This window comes from Rhagoletis pomonella, unplaced genomic scaffold (genome assembly GCF_013731165.1).
Source record: "Rhagoletis pomonella isolate Grant_MI unplaced genomic scaffold, Rhpom_1.0 Rhpom_scaffold_00001, whole genome shotgun sequence".
NCBI classification, from domain to species: Eukaryota; Metazoa; Arthropoda; class Insecta; order Diptera; family Tephritidae; genus Rhagoletis; species Rhagoletis pomonella.
Window position 1 is genome coordinate 39855572 of NW_023458555.1, and position 16386 is coordinate 39871957.

The window sequence follows — 16386 nt, forward strand, 5'->3', positions numbered from 1 at the left end:
TCATAGTTATATGCGAGTTTACGCAACAAGCTGTCAAAATTTCATCGAATTTGGCGAACCATTTAGGAATGAACTTTTCTGAACGGATTGATATATCTTTCATAGGTTGGGCAATTATTTATCGGTAAAAAGCTGTATCGACTATATTAACATTTCATTGACCGGTCAGTATTTCCATCAAAGTCGTTAGTTTGGTTTAGAGACACCCTCATCGATCTACGTTCTTTGTTCACTCTGCGTGTGTTTATGTATGTATATAACTACAACTGCTGCCCAGAATATGAGTTTCTAGGGGTTAGTTCTAAAGTCCACATGTGGACTGCATAATTTGAGCTTGTAAGACTTAAGGCTTAGTAAATATTTGCCCTCATTCGAGCTCCCGGAAATTGTGCAAAGTCTACAGCTATCTTTCGATAGCGTGTTTACCAAATTTAGAAACGCTGGTGTCCAGAAAGTTTCGATGTGACATACGTTCAGCGTGACAAAAAAAGCATTGTATGGGAATACATCAGAAAGGTAAGAAACCATAGCGGGATTATTAGAAGCACGTGCTTTCACACGGTAGGATTCAGCATCGATTCGTGATCAGGGAAATCCATACACAGGCAATGCGAACATTCGAGTGTAATTCTAATAAAAACGATAATTTTTATGTAGAAGAAACTGAAGCGTCAAATTGTATTCAGCTCTCTCTAAATTCTTGTTTTCCAATCAATATTTTTTTTTATCGAGCGATAAGCACATTGGCTAATCAAAAGCTTAGTAGAGGGATTCACCAAACCTTGCCAAACCCCGTGCACGGCCTACGGAAGGCACAACTTTCGCTGAGGAAAACCGTTTTTTACAAGCAATCAAGGGTTTTGCAAAACTTAGTGAATTCCCCTAATGTGTTAGTGACTTAGAGCAAACATCCGTATTGGCAAGTGCTACTCAACCTGGCTCATCACGTCGCATTAAACTAAAGAATGTTGTCTGGAAGATAAAAGTATTGAACTAAATGAACATCAACTTCGATTCAGAGGAATGGAAGAACTACTTACTGATATTTTGGATTTAGAAACGCCTATCCAGTTTTTTCTAAAAATATTTCCCCAAGAATTATTCCTGAACTTCGCTGAGCAAAACAATACTTGCATTTTACATAAGGACCACAGAAAGAATTTTCATGTGTCCGAAATCGACATCCAGCAGTTTATTAGAATAACGTATATAATGGCTTTGGTACATCCCCCAAGAGTGCCGAATCATTGGAATTATGTAATCGGAACACCTTTCATAAAGGAAACGATGCCAGCGAAAAAATTTGAAAAGATCAGGTAATTTATACACTTCAATGACAATTCCAAATGCTTCCTCGCGAACATCCCAACGCGACCAATACTGATAAAATTTAACGAAACGTGTATGCAAATTCCATTAGAGAGCCAGCTTTGTGTGGATGAGGAAATTTGCTCAACGAAAGCAAGGAATAACTTGAAAATATATAATCCCAAGAAGCTGGCAAAATTCGGGATATAAAATATTTGCACTTTGCGACACTAGCGGTTTCGCGTACTATTTTGAAATACAAACTGGAGCTGAAATTACTATAGAGCCTGGAGAGCCAGATTTGGGTGCTGCCTGAAACATTGACTGAGACTGGCCAGAAATATTCCGAGGAATCAAAACTATAGGTTTTATTTTGACAACTACAACGTCGTTGCCACTTAATAGAATATTAGGCCAAGGAACGACGAATACGACGAAGTAGAATACCTGACTGCGACAGATAAAGATATTTCTAAAAATGGTCGTGGGCACCCCGTCGGATATATTGCATATGTGGGACCGTTGTTTGGAAGGACAACAAATCAGTTACTCTAGCAACTAGTTTTGCTGGCGAGCTACCGATATCCGAAGTACAAAAAATATATTACCATTGAAAGACCTTACATAGTGAGCGAGTATAATCGTCACATGAGTGGGGTGGATATCATCGATAGCATAATGGGCCGCTATAAAAAAGCATAAGGGTCCTGCTCAACATGTTCCTCGAATTGCAGTAAGGCGAGACCAAGTTGGAAACTGGCCAGTTTGGGCAGAGAAGAGAATACGTTTCAAGCGCCCAGGACGCAGTGGAGTGTCACAAACGGTATGTGAAAAATGTGCTGTAGCTATGCTACAACAAGCATTATCATTTTTTAAAGAACTTAACGGGCTACTCATTATGTCCATTAGCAGGCCTTTTCCTAACCTTACCGAACATTTTCTAACCACAGATTAAAAAATTTGTTTAACTAAATCTGAAAAAAAAATTTTACCAGCGCAAAAAGTGTTGAGCCATAACTGTCAAAAAACGTAAGAATTTTTTTTAGATTTCTTTTCGATACAGAAATGCTTCCAGATGCTCTTACAACATTTATGCATAAAATTAAATTGTTGCCGCAACATTTTTTTCCCTTAGCGCTCGATGTAGTTTTGAAAGAATCGGGAAATGTGATAAAAAAACTTAATGTTTGGATCTACCAGTTATTTCATTATTTTAAAATATTTTCACCATTTTTTTCGTAATGAATGTTTAAAATAGTTTGTCGCTATTTCATTAAAAATGTATGAAAGCTTCTATTATTTTAAGCTAAGTTCGACCATTTTCGTTTATTTCTAAATTAAGAACAAAAAATATTTTCGCCCACAAATTCATTTAGGCTATCTCAAGGCATAATAATAAAAATTATTTATTAAAAACAAAAAAAAACTTTATGAAGGTAGCACACTATATTTGATAACATCATAGCAAAGCGAAAAAATGTATAGATATATATCTCCACCACTTACCTTGAACATTAGTGGATTGCGATCAATTTCAGCCTCGGCGCTCTCACAAAGTGATTCTGATTCGGAGAGAAAAGCGAGAAACTGTAGAAAGATATCAGAAATAATCGTTAGCAATTAAAATAATGAAAATATGATTACGGAGCACATACTTGATCCATAGCACGATCGAATGACTGAAGACTATGTACGGCGGCATGAAGCTGCTTGCCGCGATTGACGACGCCATTATTTAAATTTGAATAACTGAAAAGGAAAAGTTTGGTTAATAAATACATATAAACTTATTCATGTCACTGGTTAAGTAGAAGTTAACCCTTTTTGCGGCTTAAAGTTCACAAACTACAGATTTCCTGGCATCTAAATGCTATCAACTCAGAAAAAATATTGGAACTGTTTCTGGCCTTATTCTGTAGAGAATACCTGATTCTAATAAACTAACATTTACAGAAACCGTATGCGGTATTTACCCGGACAGTCCCAAAAGTAACCGCCCTGACTTATAAGAAACTCATTAATGGAGATCTCCCTAAGAGTTTGGATGGAAAAACTCTCGTGTGTGTCATGCCTTTTCTCGTGCCAATGCTGGACACTTGTAAAGACAGTATAGGACCGTTTACTTAATTTACTCAGGATTACAGCTACGGCACCGAGGGATGTACGGAAGGCCCACTTTAGCTACATGTTTGCCAATCGGCCAATGTCCCATTATCGTGGCAGTTAATTTGGGTATACCTTTCCTCGACCTCTTTAAAAGTGCTTCTTTGGCTTGTCATAATGCGGCCATATATTTCTAAGTTTGAAGGTTGGTCCAACGTTGCAGGTTTGAAGGTTGTTTCTACATGTGTCAGCCATATGTATGTGCGAATTGCAAATGATGTTCCCTTTTGATGAGTCCGAGTGAAAAGTTTATTGTCTCTGCTTGGGATTCATCAAAGGATGACCTGGCCTTAGACAAGTCACAAGCCCACTCATTTCGGTGTATGTTCGTTCCTATGGCCGGGAACCCGGATGAGAGAGATGCTAATTAACTTGTCGGTCGATCTTAAGCTTTGACTTTTTTAGATTTTGTTACCGGTGAGGCAAGTGCCAGAAGTGCCGCTCGTAAATCTGAGAAAATTTATGCTCTTCGTACTCCTATGCAGCTCCCCTCGAATGCTTTACGGGCCCGTTCGATTTCCAGTACTTCCGCTTGGAACATTCTAGCACAACACATCCATTTTGCAACCGGCAGTATAGATTTCAGTGGAATTCTCCTCGACTATCTGGCCCCTACTCCAATCCCATCCCGAAGGAAACTACGAGTAGTTTGTAAAAAAAAAAATAATACCATCTCTCTACAACCTAAACACATCCAAAGTGAACGCTCTTAGTGAATCTGTTAACATGAAAAAAATCGGTCATCATTATGCGATACAATTCGGAAACTGGAAAATCTCAGTCCAGCCACCATGTTGTGTTCTATTCTGGTTATATATTGGGTAGCTTGCTCGTACGAACTGCCTGAATAAACACCGCATTTGGCGACTAGGTGAGGTCACTCCGCCAGAAAAATGCACTCAAAAGGCATTTCAAAAAGAGCTCTGATAGAAAATTTGGGCATACAAATCTCTCACAAGATGTGTACCACGCTCACAAGACAGTAATATATCGAGCTACAAGGATGTTGAAAAACAAACCCTATTTGCGAAAGTATTTTATTGTTTTCCTTGTCATGTTACATACAAATGTACATTAGAGTGCTTCACCCTCCATAGAAAAAAAACAGAGCCGTTTTTCCATCAGAATTATACAAATTATAATATTTTAAGACCACCGCCTTAATATTTCATAAAAATATTAAGGTTTACATATGCCGTCTGAGCCTATTTGAAAAAATCACATCATTTTGATTCTATTGATGAAATGTTCAAACATTCTTATGCACACCTTTTTAGTTTAAACCTTTCTATCATCTGAGGTGATTTTTTGGGAAACATACTTTTAAAAAGTAATTTTATTTGTAAAAATTCTATTTTGGGACTTCTTTTCAAATTGATTAAACTCACTTTCGTCTTAATATTTTTCCGAAATATTTCGGTGAATTTTTTTTAATATATGTAATGCATTTTATAATGCCGATGGAAAACCCCAAAAATTGTTCCAAAAGCTTCCCTAAAAATACCGAAAAGTCCTAAAAAATTGATGAAAGTTCCGAAGGATACCATTTAATGAAATAGGAAGTACCTACTATTGGGAAAGTTGTTTCAAAATTTCCAAGAAATTCCGAAAAGAATCAAACAAATCCGGAAGTAGTATAAATCACGACGCCCTCAAAAACTAAAAATTTTCAAAATCCCCGTTAAACCGAGAAAGGTCCCGAAAAAATTCTGAAAGATCGCAAATTTTATAAAATACCTGAAAACATTGCAAAGGTTCCCTGGCATCCCGGAAATATAAAATACTCAGAATCCCGAGAAAATAATATAAGTGCGAAAAACTGAAGGTCCCGAAAAATACGGGAAACCTCTTTAAAATAAAATACAAAGAATTACAAAAGTTTCTTAAAACTCTCAAAAGAGTACCGGAAAAAATTCCAAAGTAGCCCAAAAACCACCGAAAGGTCCCTTAAAATAAAATAAGAAGAATGTTAAAAAAAACTCCCAAATATCTTGCGGCAATCTAAAAAGTATCACGAAAAGTTCCGAAATGATTCGGATTGATTCCAAATTTTACTGCTTTTTGTTCAGAATTTTTATTTTCATTCTAAAAAAATTATTTAGGTAATTTTATTTTTAAATTTAGGGGAATTTAGTTTCGGTTTTAACTCTCAAAAATTGGGATTCAACTAAAAACCAATGAAATTTAGGTCTAACAGCCGATTTCACTAGCAATTTAAGGGAAAAATTAATTTTTCTCTTCTATTAGTTTGCATTCTTTCATTTAAATTTCTCTAGTGAAACTGGCTATAACAGTGATTGCTACATATATAGTAATTTTCTGTATGTACATAATTCTTCAATTAAACTCCAACAACGAACGACTAACGAATGTTTTAAATATCGCAAAAAAAAATCAAAAATTGAAACCAAGGCACTCACCGCTGATTAATGGCCTCTGTCATCTTTTTGATACGCGTAGTATCATCCGATGGATAAACGGCAATCAACTTTTGCGTCAAAGCATTGAAAAGTTCAAATTGTTGTTTATTCTGATGCAGCTCGGCGTGGAAAGACTGTAAACAAAATGCACAAAAGCAAATTACACAAATTAATTAATTACAATTTTATAGTATTTGTTAGTAAAAGTTTGCAGCCAGCAATCTAACCACACACACACACAACTACATGCTCGTACATACCTTTTGCTCCTTTTGCTGCGCTTCCAAGACATCAGCCGTGGTGGCAACGTTGCCCATGCGCTCGGCACGTGCCTCCATGCGGGCCAGCCATTTTTCCAACTCCAAGCGCTTTGTTTCATAGCTGTGCGGGTGTGTGTGTCAATAAAAAATAAAGGGATGACAGAATTTTATTAGGTTTTTAATTTAATTAATTTAGTTTTAATAAAACTTATAATCTCTTTAGGAAATTTGCAACACTACTCACCGCTGTGAATCGCCGAGCATATTCTTCAATTGGGCGGCGCGTTGCAGCACACACTGTGAGGTCTCATCCCAGTGCTCACGTAAGCGTGTAACTAGAGAAATAACGTAAAGAAAAAAAGACGGATTAGTTATGATTGAGAACTACATAATATGCTGGGTGAGAAAAGTTAGTTATTTAAAAAAATCACATAAGAAATTATAACAATTACAACAAAGGTGAGTAAAATGTCGAAAGTAAGTGACCTAGCTTTCGACTGCAGCAGCTGTAAGTACAAATGTAAGTGAAAGCTTAGTAAAGTTGAGTAGAACTGTGTTATGTGCTTTCCGCTCTTGATGCTTTCGCATGAAGAGTAACAGAGAAAGCGCAATCAATGCCTTGTTTTTATTTGAGTGCTGTAAGATTTCTCCTTGCTTATACGATGTCCTTGTACATATGTTTGTATAACCGTGGTACCCTAGGACAACTTTTTTTAAATTAAACCTGCATTAAAGGAGCCAAAAGTCTAATTTTTGGTGGAAGGTGATTTCGTAAGGGTAGGAGTGTGATGTGTTTTCGAATGAATATTCGTCGTCACGATTGCGTTTCAAAATACATCGAACCAGGAGTCCTTTATAATTTCCACATTTAAACCAGAAAAATAAACGATCATGCAAAATTCATTAACATTAAGTTAGTGGTAAACAATTTGATAGTTGTGACTAACAGGGCAATTCTGGCTTAGATAGTAAACAGTTTTTCTGAGATAAATGAATGACAGATGGCAAGATATTACGAAAGGCTTTTCTTGCTCTAGTATAAAAGTCTTGGAAAAAAAGCTTTCTCAAACATCACTCGTGGTGGAAAACTCTTTTGAGGGAAGCACTTGTATATAATTTAGCTCACGTCGCTGCAACAGTATTAAATGGCCGAGTGAGGAAAGCACTGGTGTGCCTTTCGAGAGATCTAGGTTCGAAACCTAAGCCAGCCAAAATTTTTACTTTTTTTTTTTTAATTTAATTTTCTTGCAATTTTTAGATTTCATTGTCTTGAAAAGAAGAATATATATTTTTTTATTTCTTTTAATTTTTAGAAATAAATTTTTTTCGTTTTTTTTTTTAAGAAAGAAAAGTAAATGGTTTTTGAATTGCATTGAATTTTTAGTTTTTATTTTTTTTTTTTTTGGGTTTAGATTTTATTGTTGAGAAAAAAAAATTGATTTCATTTAATTTTTAGGATCTTATATTTTTTGCTAAATCTTTTTGTCTTTTCAAACTTAATTTTCTTTTTATTTTTCGATTTTGTTTTAAAAGCCAAAATATATACGGTTTTTAATTTCATTTAATTTTTAAATACGTACTATTATTTTCCAATTTTTATTTAATTTTTTTCTTTTACTAATTTAATTTTCTTAGATTTCATAGTTTCAAAAAGAAAAATTTATATTTATTAGTTGCATTTAACTTTGAAAAAAATATTTTTTTACATTAATTTTATTTTATTTTCCCTTTTTTAATTTTATTTTCATTCATTTATTAGTTTCTACCATTTCAAAAAGAAAACTAGATATATTTTTTTAATTTAATTCAATTTTAAAAAAAAATTTTGCTTAAGCTTTCAAGACATTTGCCAGAACGAACAATTGTCTTGCGAAAGAATTTTGTCTTGTCAAAGACTGTGGTGAGTTGAAAGACAGTTGCCAGGATTGCCCTGTAAATTCTTCATAGTGTCAAGGATTATGGAAATGTTGGTGCTTTCCAAAGTAAATAAATACGTATGAAAGCTTCAAAATAGCTTCTTGATTTCAGCAAATTCTAATGAACTTTTATGTGCAAGGGCCACCAGGTGGGCAGTGATGTCCTTCGCTATCGATTTTATTCTTAGTTAGTTAAATTGTTTTTATTTTTGCGTATTAATGTGTTGTTGCATTAGCTGGGATTAGCTGCCATAAACGTTAATTTACAACATTTAATTTGATTTTGCATTTTTTTTTTTAGTGCATTTTTGGTTAAAATATCGCATATCCTCTTTCCGTCAATTAGTTTTACCTTTCAAACAACAACGCATGTAATCCAAATCAGCAGCGCAATGGGGCGCAAGGGAAAATTGTTTCAATGCTAGGCGATGAATAGAGAGATAAATGATAAACAGTAGTAGATACTTATAAGTAGTTTAGGCTATGGGATAATTTATTAGAGGCACGAATTCAAAAAATCGTATTTTTTTGAAAGTTATGCAGATACCATTTATTGTTATTGATATTGTTATAGAGGGACTAAAAAAATATAATTTTTTTCTTCTCGGGCAAGCTTTAAAGTATATCTTTTTTTTTTGATAAAATTATGTGGACTAGCGCAAACATGTAATTTCAACGGGGAGGTTTATTTTTTAATTCGATGGTGCATGGAAAAAATATTACACGCACTGCGTGTCGATACAATTAAGATGCAGGAACTTTTTTGTCTGCTGGAATAAAATCTGTTACAGATCAAAATTTTTCGCAAAGGAGTTCGCTATATAAAAGTCCAAGTGTATAAAAAAAACAAAAAATCACAACTTCTTCCACAAATCTTTGGTATAGGGGACCCTTTGTCATAATTAGAGAAATTTGCTAATGAAAAAGTATGCTTTGAATTATAGATAGCAGGTCGCAAGGCGATTTCATACAAGGTGGTGTCACCGGAGCAGGTGATTGCAAAGCGAATTGTGCTGTTTATCTAAATGCAAAGCATACAACTTTGAAGAACCCAGTTGAAACTTGCACTTCATTTGATTAAAACTGAATGGGCTACAAAAATGCATGAATACTTAAAAACTTTCTAGAAATTCCGAATAAAAATTTTAAAATTTTAATGAAAATTTTTTGAATTTTTGTGAACCTTATATATAATGCGAAACTTTGATTTATATGGTTTATATGTATTATAGAATTAACTATACACACTTTCATATGTAAATAACATAGTTCAACAAAATTTGATGGTTTTTTTTTATTTTTGAAGTGCATTTACAAAATGTTTCTAGCACGTCCAGTTTTTGAGAAAAAACTGTTAAAGTTTCGAAAAATGGCTGAAAAATCATTGCTGGTGAAATCGGTTGTAAGAAGAATAAAAGGATTCTAAGTAATTATTGCTCGAATACCGCCAAGTGATAGGAAAATGACTCATTCGAGTAATAATAAAACGGCTTGACCAGGTGAGTTGCCTTCGGGCGATCAATTTGTTGCGAGAGCGACTCGATTTCTTATTGCTGGCAGAAAAAATTGACCGGTGGGTTCATAAATAATAATAATAATATTAACAGATTGGCGCTTATATTAGTGTTTGGCCGAGTTTCTAACCGATTTGTGGCGTGCGCCTTGATATTGTCCCACAAGGGGGAGGTACTTACAGTGTTACGCCAACTCCGAACGGCGATTGTATTTTTATGAGAAGCTGTTTTTCATGACAGAAGTACACTCGGAGTACATACATATATACATATGTGTTTGCAAAAACAATTAAAACACTTATATTCATACACACCCAGCATTTTGTAAAATTTTCGAACAAAAATTGGTCATATTTGACTCTCCCCTCTCGAATATGCACTCATTTTCTAATCAAATATGACTATGTCGTCGGGTGAAAACTGTATCGTACATATGACTATTGTTGAACAATGTTTAATGATCCCTCACTTGATGCAATCGCTACTTATATTTTTTGTCATCTTTGGTTATTCTTTTGACAATTTTCGTAAATTTTTTTAGTCAATTTTATATCAAATTTCTAGTCATTCCTGATTATTTTTTTATAATTTGTATCTATTTGTTGTTACTTCCAATCATTTTACCATTTATTTTGAAGAATCCCTTTAGTAAAAGGACGAGAAAATTCAGACACACCCTCTTTTTTCTGGGAAGTCATCTACATTGACATGCGGCTGTAACCGGTCACACCAAAAAGGAATACATGCTATTTAAATAGGCCCTCTGACTTAAGACTTCTGTCAAAATTATCGCGATGAGGAAGGAATCGAAATCTTCAAATAATATAAATAATGCCTCCGTTCGTGCCTTGCCTTAGTGGGGAATAGAATATATTGGGCCCAGTGCATAAAAATTGAGCTTAAAATCAGACTCAGTTTCTACACTGATAAAGTAAGCTCAAGCTAAATAAATTGTACTGAAAATCACGTCGTAGCTTAAGCTCACTTTATATGCATGAGGCCCATTAATTCACCTTTACAAGTATACCTTTTGTTTGTCAAGCGTTACCACATCGACCTTATTGAGCCTAAGTATGTCGCCATTCTAAATTGGATTTAGGCGGCTAAAACTTTAACTCAGCCTAATTCCACCGTTTTTTTTTTTTAAACGACGTCGTGAAGCCACCTAACAGTTCACACAAAACCTGTTTTCATTGAGTGAACCGCAGGCCCATAGTTCGCCATTTTATTAGCCAATTTGTCTACCTGAACACTACTTAGCCTACTGGCTTTCACATGAATTCTAGTAAGACGAAATTATCCTACATAATTTTCCAGGGCCTAAAGCGCAGTTTGGCTGACATTATTGATACGACAGACTCTGATCCGTATCTGTTCGCTTGACTACACGAATATCGCGTTAGTACCCAGCGCGGAAGAGAACCGGTAGCTTTCATCCAGATATCATGAATCGACAGTTTATTTTCCGGTCTTGGAGAAGCGTGTGTATAGTTTTTCAGTCCTCTGGGAGAAATACACCACCTGAGACCAGCAGGAATAGAGTTTTCTATGTAATTAAGCTGAAGTCACTTACTCATGAGTACCGCCCGTGGTACCCTCACGAAAAACGAATAGGCATATAAGTATCTTTTTTATAATTTTGAAATAAAAATTAGGCAATTGATATCAAATCAAAATTCGGCTTAAACAAGAATAGTTAAAAATCGATTGGTTTCATTGCAATCATCCTACCCGCAATTCCGCCGCTGGCATTCTGCACCAACTGCGTCTCATCGTGCGATGAACGTCGACGCATGCGTATCTCTTCGCGCGTCAAACTACCAGCAGCCTGAGCGGCGGCCGCTGCTGCAGCGGCAGCAGCCGCAGCGCGTGACTGCGCCTGATGTTGCAGCAATGCAGCGGCCGCAGCTGAGCCGGGCGTCAAACCCGTATTATGCATTACATTGGCTGGCACATTCCCCAACAGCTGCTGACGTATTTGCTCACGAAATTCACTGCTCAACGGCATCGGTGGTCCACCACTACTACCACCACCGCCGCTACTGGCTGCGCCAACACCACCACTACCTGCGCCGATATTTCCCGAACCACTACTAGCGCCAGCACCTGCGCCACCGCCACCTACTCCAATCATATTTGATTTACTAAAATCTTGCGAAGCTTGCACGCGGTGACGGCTGTACTGCAGCTCAAGTGGCAGATTGCGATCCAGCGAACGCATGTGGTGCTCGATAGTGGAACGCATAGCATTGTGCTCGGCGGTTTGATTGAGCGCCGTGGCAGAGCCCTGCAGCTGCTGTGAGCGCAGCTGCTTCAACTCCTCGAATGATTGTCGTGCGGCAGCGGCCACAGCAGCCACAGCTGGGTTCTGTGGCATGGCGCTAACATCGCGTACGGTTGTTTCGTCCAAAGAGAGATTGCGTTCGTAGGGTGGACCGCGTAAATTCAAATTGGTTAGCGGGTGACGTACACCTGCTCCAGCACCCAAACCGGCCTTGAAGCTCAAGTCGAAATTGTTTTGTTGTGCGGCCACTGCGGCGGCGGCAGCTGCAGCTTCCATTGAACGTAAATTCATTTGCTCTTGCATGGCGCGCTCCATATTACGTAGGCCGCTTTCAATGCCGCGCAGTGCATCCTCCGAACCAAAGTCCTCTGTGGGTGATATGCGCGCGCTTGTAGAGCAAGCATTAGATGCGGAGGCGGCGGCGGCGGCTGCAGCGGCGGCGGCTTTCTTTGCTTCGCTTGCGCGTGTAGGCGCTGGTGATGGCACCGCAGACTTGGGCAGCGCATCATTGCTAGCCGACAACAGCATGGGTGGATCAAAAGGATTTGAGCTACGCTTGAACACGTCACTTGGCTTCTCCGGTGGCAATGGTGGGCGATCTTTGAACTTGTTGACGGTGATTGGTGAATTTTGCGCGCTATTTTGTGCGGAGCTCTGCGCCGAAGCGGGCTTCTTGGGTAGCGGCGGTGGTTGGCGGCCCCCCGGCGGTGGCAACGGGAATCCATCCGGCAGGCTCTTGAGGCTGTGCCGCTTTGGCGGTATCTCTGGCGGTGGTGCACGATCGGCTGCACGTGCCGGTATAGCAGGAACTGGTTTGTTGTGTTGCGGTGGCAGTGGCGGTGGCACGGCGCCAAAGGGTTTCGGTGGCAAATGCATGGCCGGTGCGCTCTTATCCTCCTGTGAAGCTTGTTTGCGTAGTATTTGCTGGGCGCGTATGGCGGCCTGCGCGGCCAGCTCTGAAGTGAGCCGTGGAATTTCTGGTGCAATTTTGGGACCATCGGGGTCGGCGGCGTTGGCGGGTGGTGGCGGTGGTTTGGCAGACATTTTCGAAGAGCGTTGTGTAAGCTGCGGCTGCTTATTCGAATGTAGCGTTTCCAAGGGTTCACAGAAGCTTCGTTGATTTTATGTTGATATGCGGGTATTTTTCTTTTGGGAAAAAACTAAGACATTTGTGCGGATTCGTTGCAATTTTTATTTATGAATTAAATCGTTAAATCATTTTTTTGATTTTTTTTTTCAGCGGCTTTTTATATCACTACACTATTATGCGTATGTTTTTGTTCACTCTACGACATCACTTCCTACTTTCGGGTGTTCCAATACTAAGTTTACTGCAACACTATTCTTTTGTTGGTTTTTTACAGTTAAGCCGGCATTTTTATTAGTTTTTATTTCTGCAGTTTTTTGTTTACTACTGGGTTTGTTTTTGTTTTGGCCTTTGTAGTAGCAAAAGCGCCGCTAGTAAATGCAACTGTTTACAGCAAACATAAACGACAATAATGTGAAAATAAATAAACACTGCCGTAAAACCGGCAATAAAGGCAACAACAACAAACTATGTGCAAACTATAAAGTGTAATAGAAAAGTGTCGCGTGGCTATTGCGCTCGGAGCGCGGCAACACCTCAGACTCTCTTTTGAATTATGCTCACTTATTTGCGCTCATTTTCTTTTTAGTCACTCTCACTTTCGCGCTCCTTCTTCTACTGTGGCTCTCTCTCGTTCTATCTATCCCACTTTCTCTATTTTTCCGCTTTCATCCACTCTCACTTTGTTACTCTTCACCACATCCGCTCCGTGTTTTCACCACTCTTACTACCAACTCATCATAGCCGGCTTTCATTTACTTTTACTGTAGCATACTTTTCGGCTTTGTGGAGATTAAGGCCAACCACAGACTCTTTATTACTACAGCGGATCCCCTGAATTGCAGCTGCCACACAAGACTTCAGCTTTCATCAGTACGCACCTCATGTATTTTGTGGCTATGTACCTTGCTTCCTAACAAAATTTGTACTCATTTACCGGTGCCACGTACGCACACATACATTCGTACATACCAAGGTGTGTACTACCGCTTCCGGTACATCAAACTTCTCTCAATTGCACTCCCGTCCACCAGATGCCGGCGCCTCGAGCATTGCCCCAAAGGCGTGGGTTGTACTTACTATGTGCAATTTGCTAAAACGCATGTTGCGGCAATTTGTTGCAAATGTACCCTTGCCACAAGTATTATGCATACACCAAGCCACTCACACAAACATATACATACTTAGTCATGCACTCCATAGCTACTGCAATTGTGAAAGAGTTAGTGAGGGGGACGCACGTGTGGACATCCTGCATCCGCCCACCTGCTACAACTAGCAACCACACCCACTTTGCATATACATTAATATGCACCGTACCACCTTACAAACAAACAAAAAAAGTTCGCCGCATACCCCCGCGTACATAATATTTTTGCAGGGCAATTTCGCAAGAAAAAAAGATAATGTTTTCGGTGCACCTACAGGCAATAAATAAAAAGGTAAGTGCGCCTGGACCACACTGGAGAAGTGAAATATACGTTACATATCGTCACCTGAAATGCAAAAAGACGTAACAACATCGTAAATGTAATGGAAAAAGTCGTGACTAATATTTTAATTTTTTCCCCATAAAATTATGTGGCGAGTTGTAATTCGATGAAATCCATCATAAAGGGTGATTTTTTTGAGGTTAGGATTTTCATGCATTAGTATTTGACAGATCACGTGGGATTTCAGACATGGTGTCAAAGAGAAAGATGCTCAGTATGCTTTGACATTTCATCATGAATAGACTTACTAACGAGCAACGCTTGCAAATCATTGAATTTTATTACCAAAATCAGTGTTCGGTTCGAAATGTGTTGAATGTGTGAAAAGTTGGCAGAAAATCCGCTTTTTTATCGACAAATTTTGTTCAGCGATGAGGCTCATTTCTGGTTGAATGGCTTCGTAAATAAGCAAAATCATGCGATTTGACGCCTTTAGACTATTTTTTGTGGGGCTACGTCAAGTCTAAAGTCTACAGAAATAAGCCAGCAACTATTCCAGCTTTGGAAGACAACATTTCCGAAGAAATTCGGGCTATTCCGGCCGAAATGCTCGAAAAAGTGGCCCAAAATTGAACTTTCCGAATGGACCACCTAAGACGCAGCCGCGGTCAACATTTAAATGAAATTATCTTCAAAAAGTAAATGTCATGGACCAATCTAACGTTTCAAATAAAAGGTATCAAGCTCTTAAAAAATCACCCGTTATAAATCCAAAAGTGAATTTTGAACTTTTTATTAGTTATGACTTTTTGCATTTCAACGCTGATGTTTATTGCGTCTTTTGCATTTCAGGTGACGATATGTACTATTATTATCTCATAATCAATATACATATATATGTATACATATGTGTATGCTTTTGCTTAAGTTTATATTTTCGTCTTTTTTCTATCTAGATCCCTACCTCTAACCCTGTTCGTTCTAATTACATCTATGTTATTCCGTTTTCCTTTATCTTTATACTCTATCAACAACACAATCGATAGTCACATCCAACAAAGTATCGATAACAAAACCAATAAAAATATTGATAACTAAATCGATGACAAATTCGATACAAATTTCGAAAGCAAAATCGATAATAATAATGATAGCAAAATCGATTAGAAAATCAATAAAAAATATCGATTAAAGAAATTATGGAAATGGATATTAAAATCTAAAAAAAATGTCGATAATAAAATCGATAACAAAGGTCGATTACAATATCTATAAAAATATCGATAACAAAATCGATAACAAACTCGATAAAAACATCGATAGCAAAATCCATAAGTAATTGATAAAAAAATCGATAAGAAAATTAATAAATAGTCGATAACAAAATCGATAAATAATCGATAAAAAAATTATAACAAGATCGATAACTAATCGATAGCAAAATCGATGACGAAATCGGAAAAAAATCGATAAAATCGATGACAGATTCAATAAAAATTTCGATAGCAAAATCTGTAATAATATTGGTACCAAAATCGATTAGAAAATCAACACAAAAAAATATCGATAATAAAATCAATAAAAATATCGATATCAAAATCGATTATAAAATCGCTAAAAACATCGATAACAAAATCTATAACAAAATCGATAACAATATTGATAAAAAATTCGATAACAATATCGAAGAAAAAACCAATAACGAGATCGATATAAATATCGATTATTATCTCGATAATTCCCAAGAATCTCGAAAATCTCTTAAATCCCGAAATAGTTCCCAGATTGACTCTCTGTGCCTCTATCTATATCCTTTTCTCTATAATTACCTTTATTTTAATCTTTCTTCCTTATCTTCATCTCTACTTTTATCGGTATCCTCATCCTCATCTTTATCTTTGCTTTTACTTTTATGTTTATCATTTTCTTCTTCTACATATTCCCCTTCACCTTTGCCTTTATATAAGTAAAGTGTTTAAATTTATCTTGGTCTTCATTTTT

General features: G+C 37.2%; 1 protein-coding gene across 1 annotated transcript in view; it reads right to left on the reverse strand.

Moving 5' to 3' along the window:
• The window catches only part of LOC118745587 (dystrophin, isoforms A/C/F/G/H), a gene marked incomplete at its 5' end in the record, with an annotated part of 547153 nt that overhangs the window by 418567 nt on the left and 112200 nt on the right, over window positions 1-16386 (reverse strand). Inside the window, 5 exon segments of the mRNA XM_036479124.1 lie at window positions 2815-2895; window positions 2964-3057; window positions 5892-6025; window positions 6152-6272; window positions 6396-6486. Of these exon segments, the coding sequence (XP_036335017.1) occupies window positions 2815-2895; window positions 2964-3057; window positions 5892-6025; window positions 6152-6272; window positions 6396-6486 (521 nt within the window).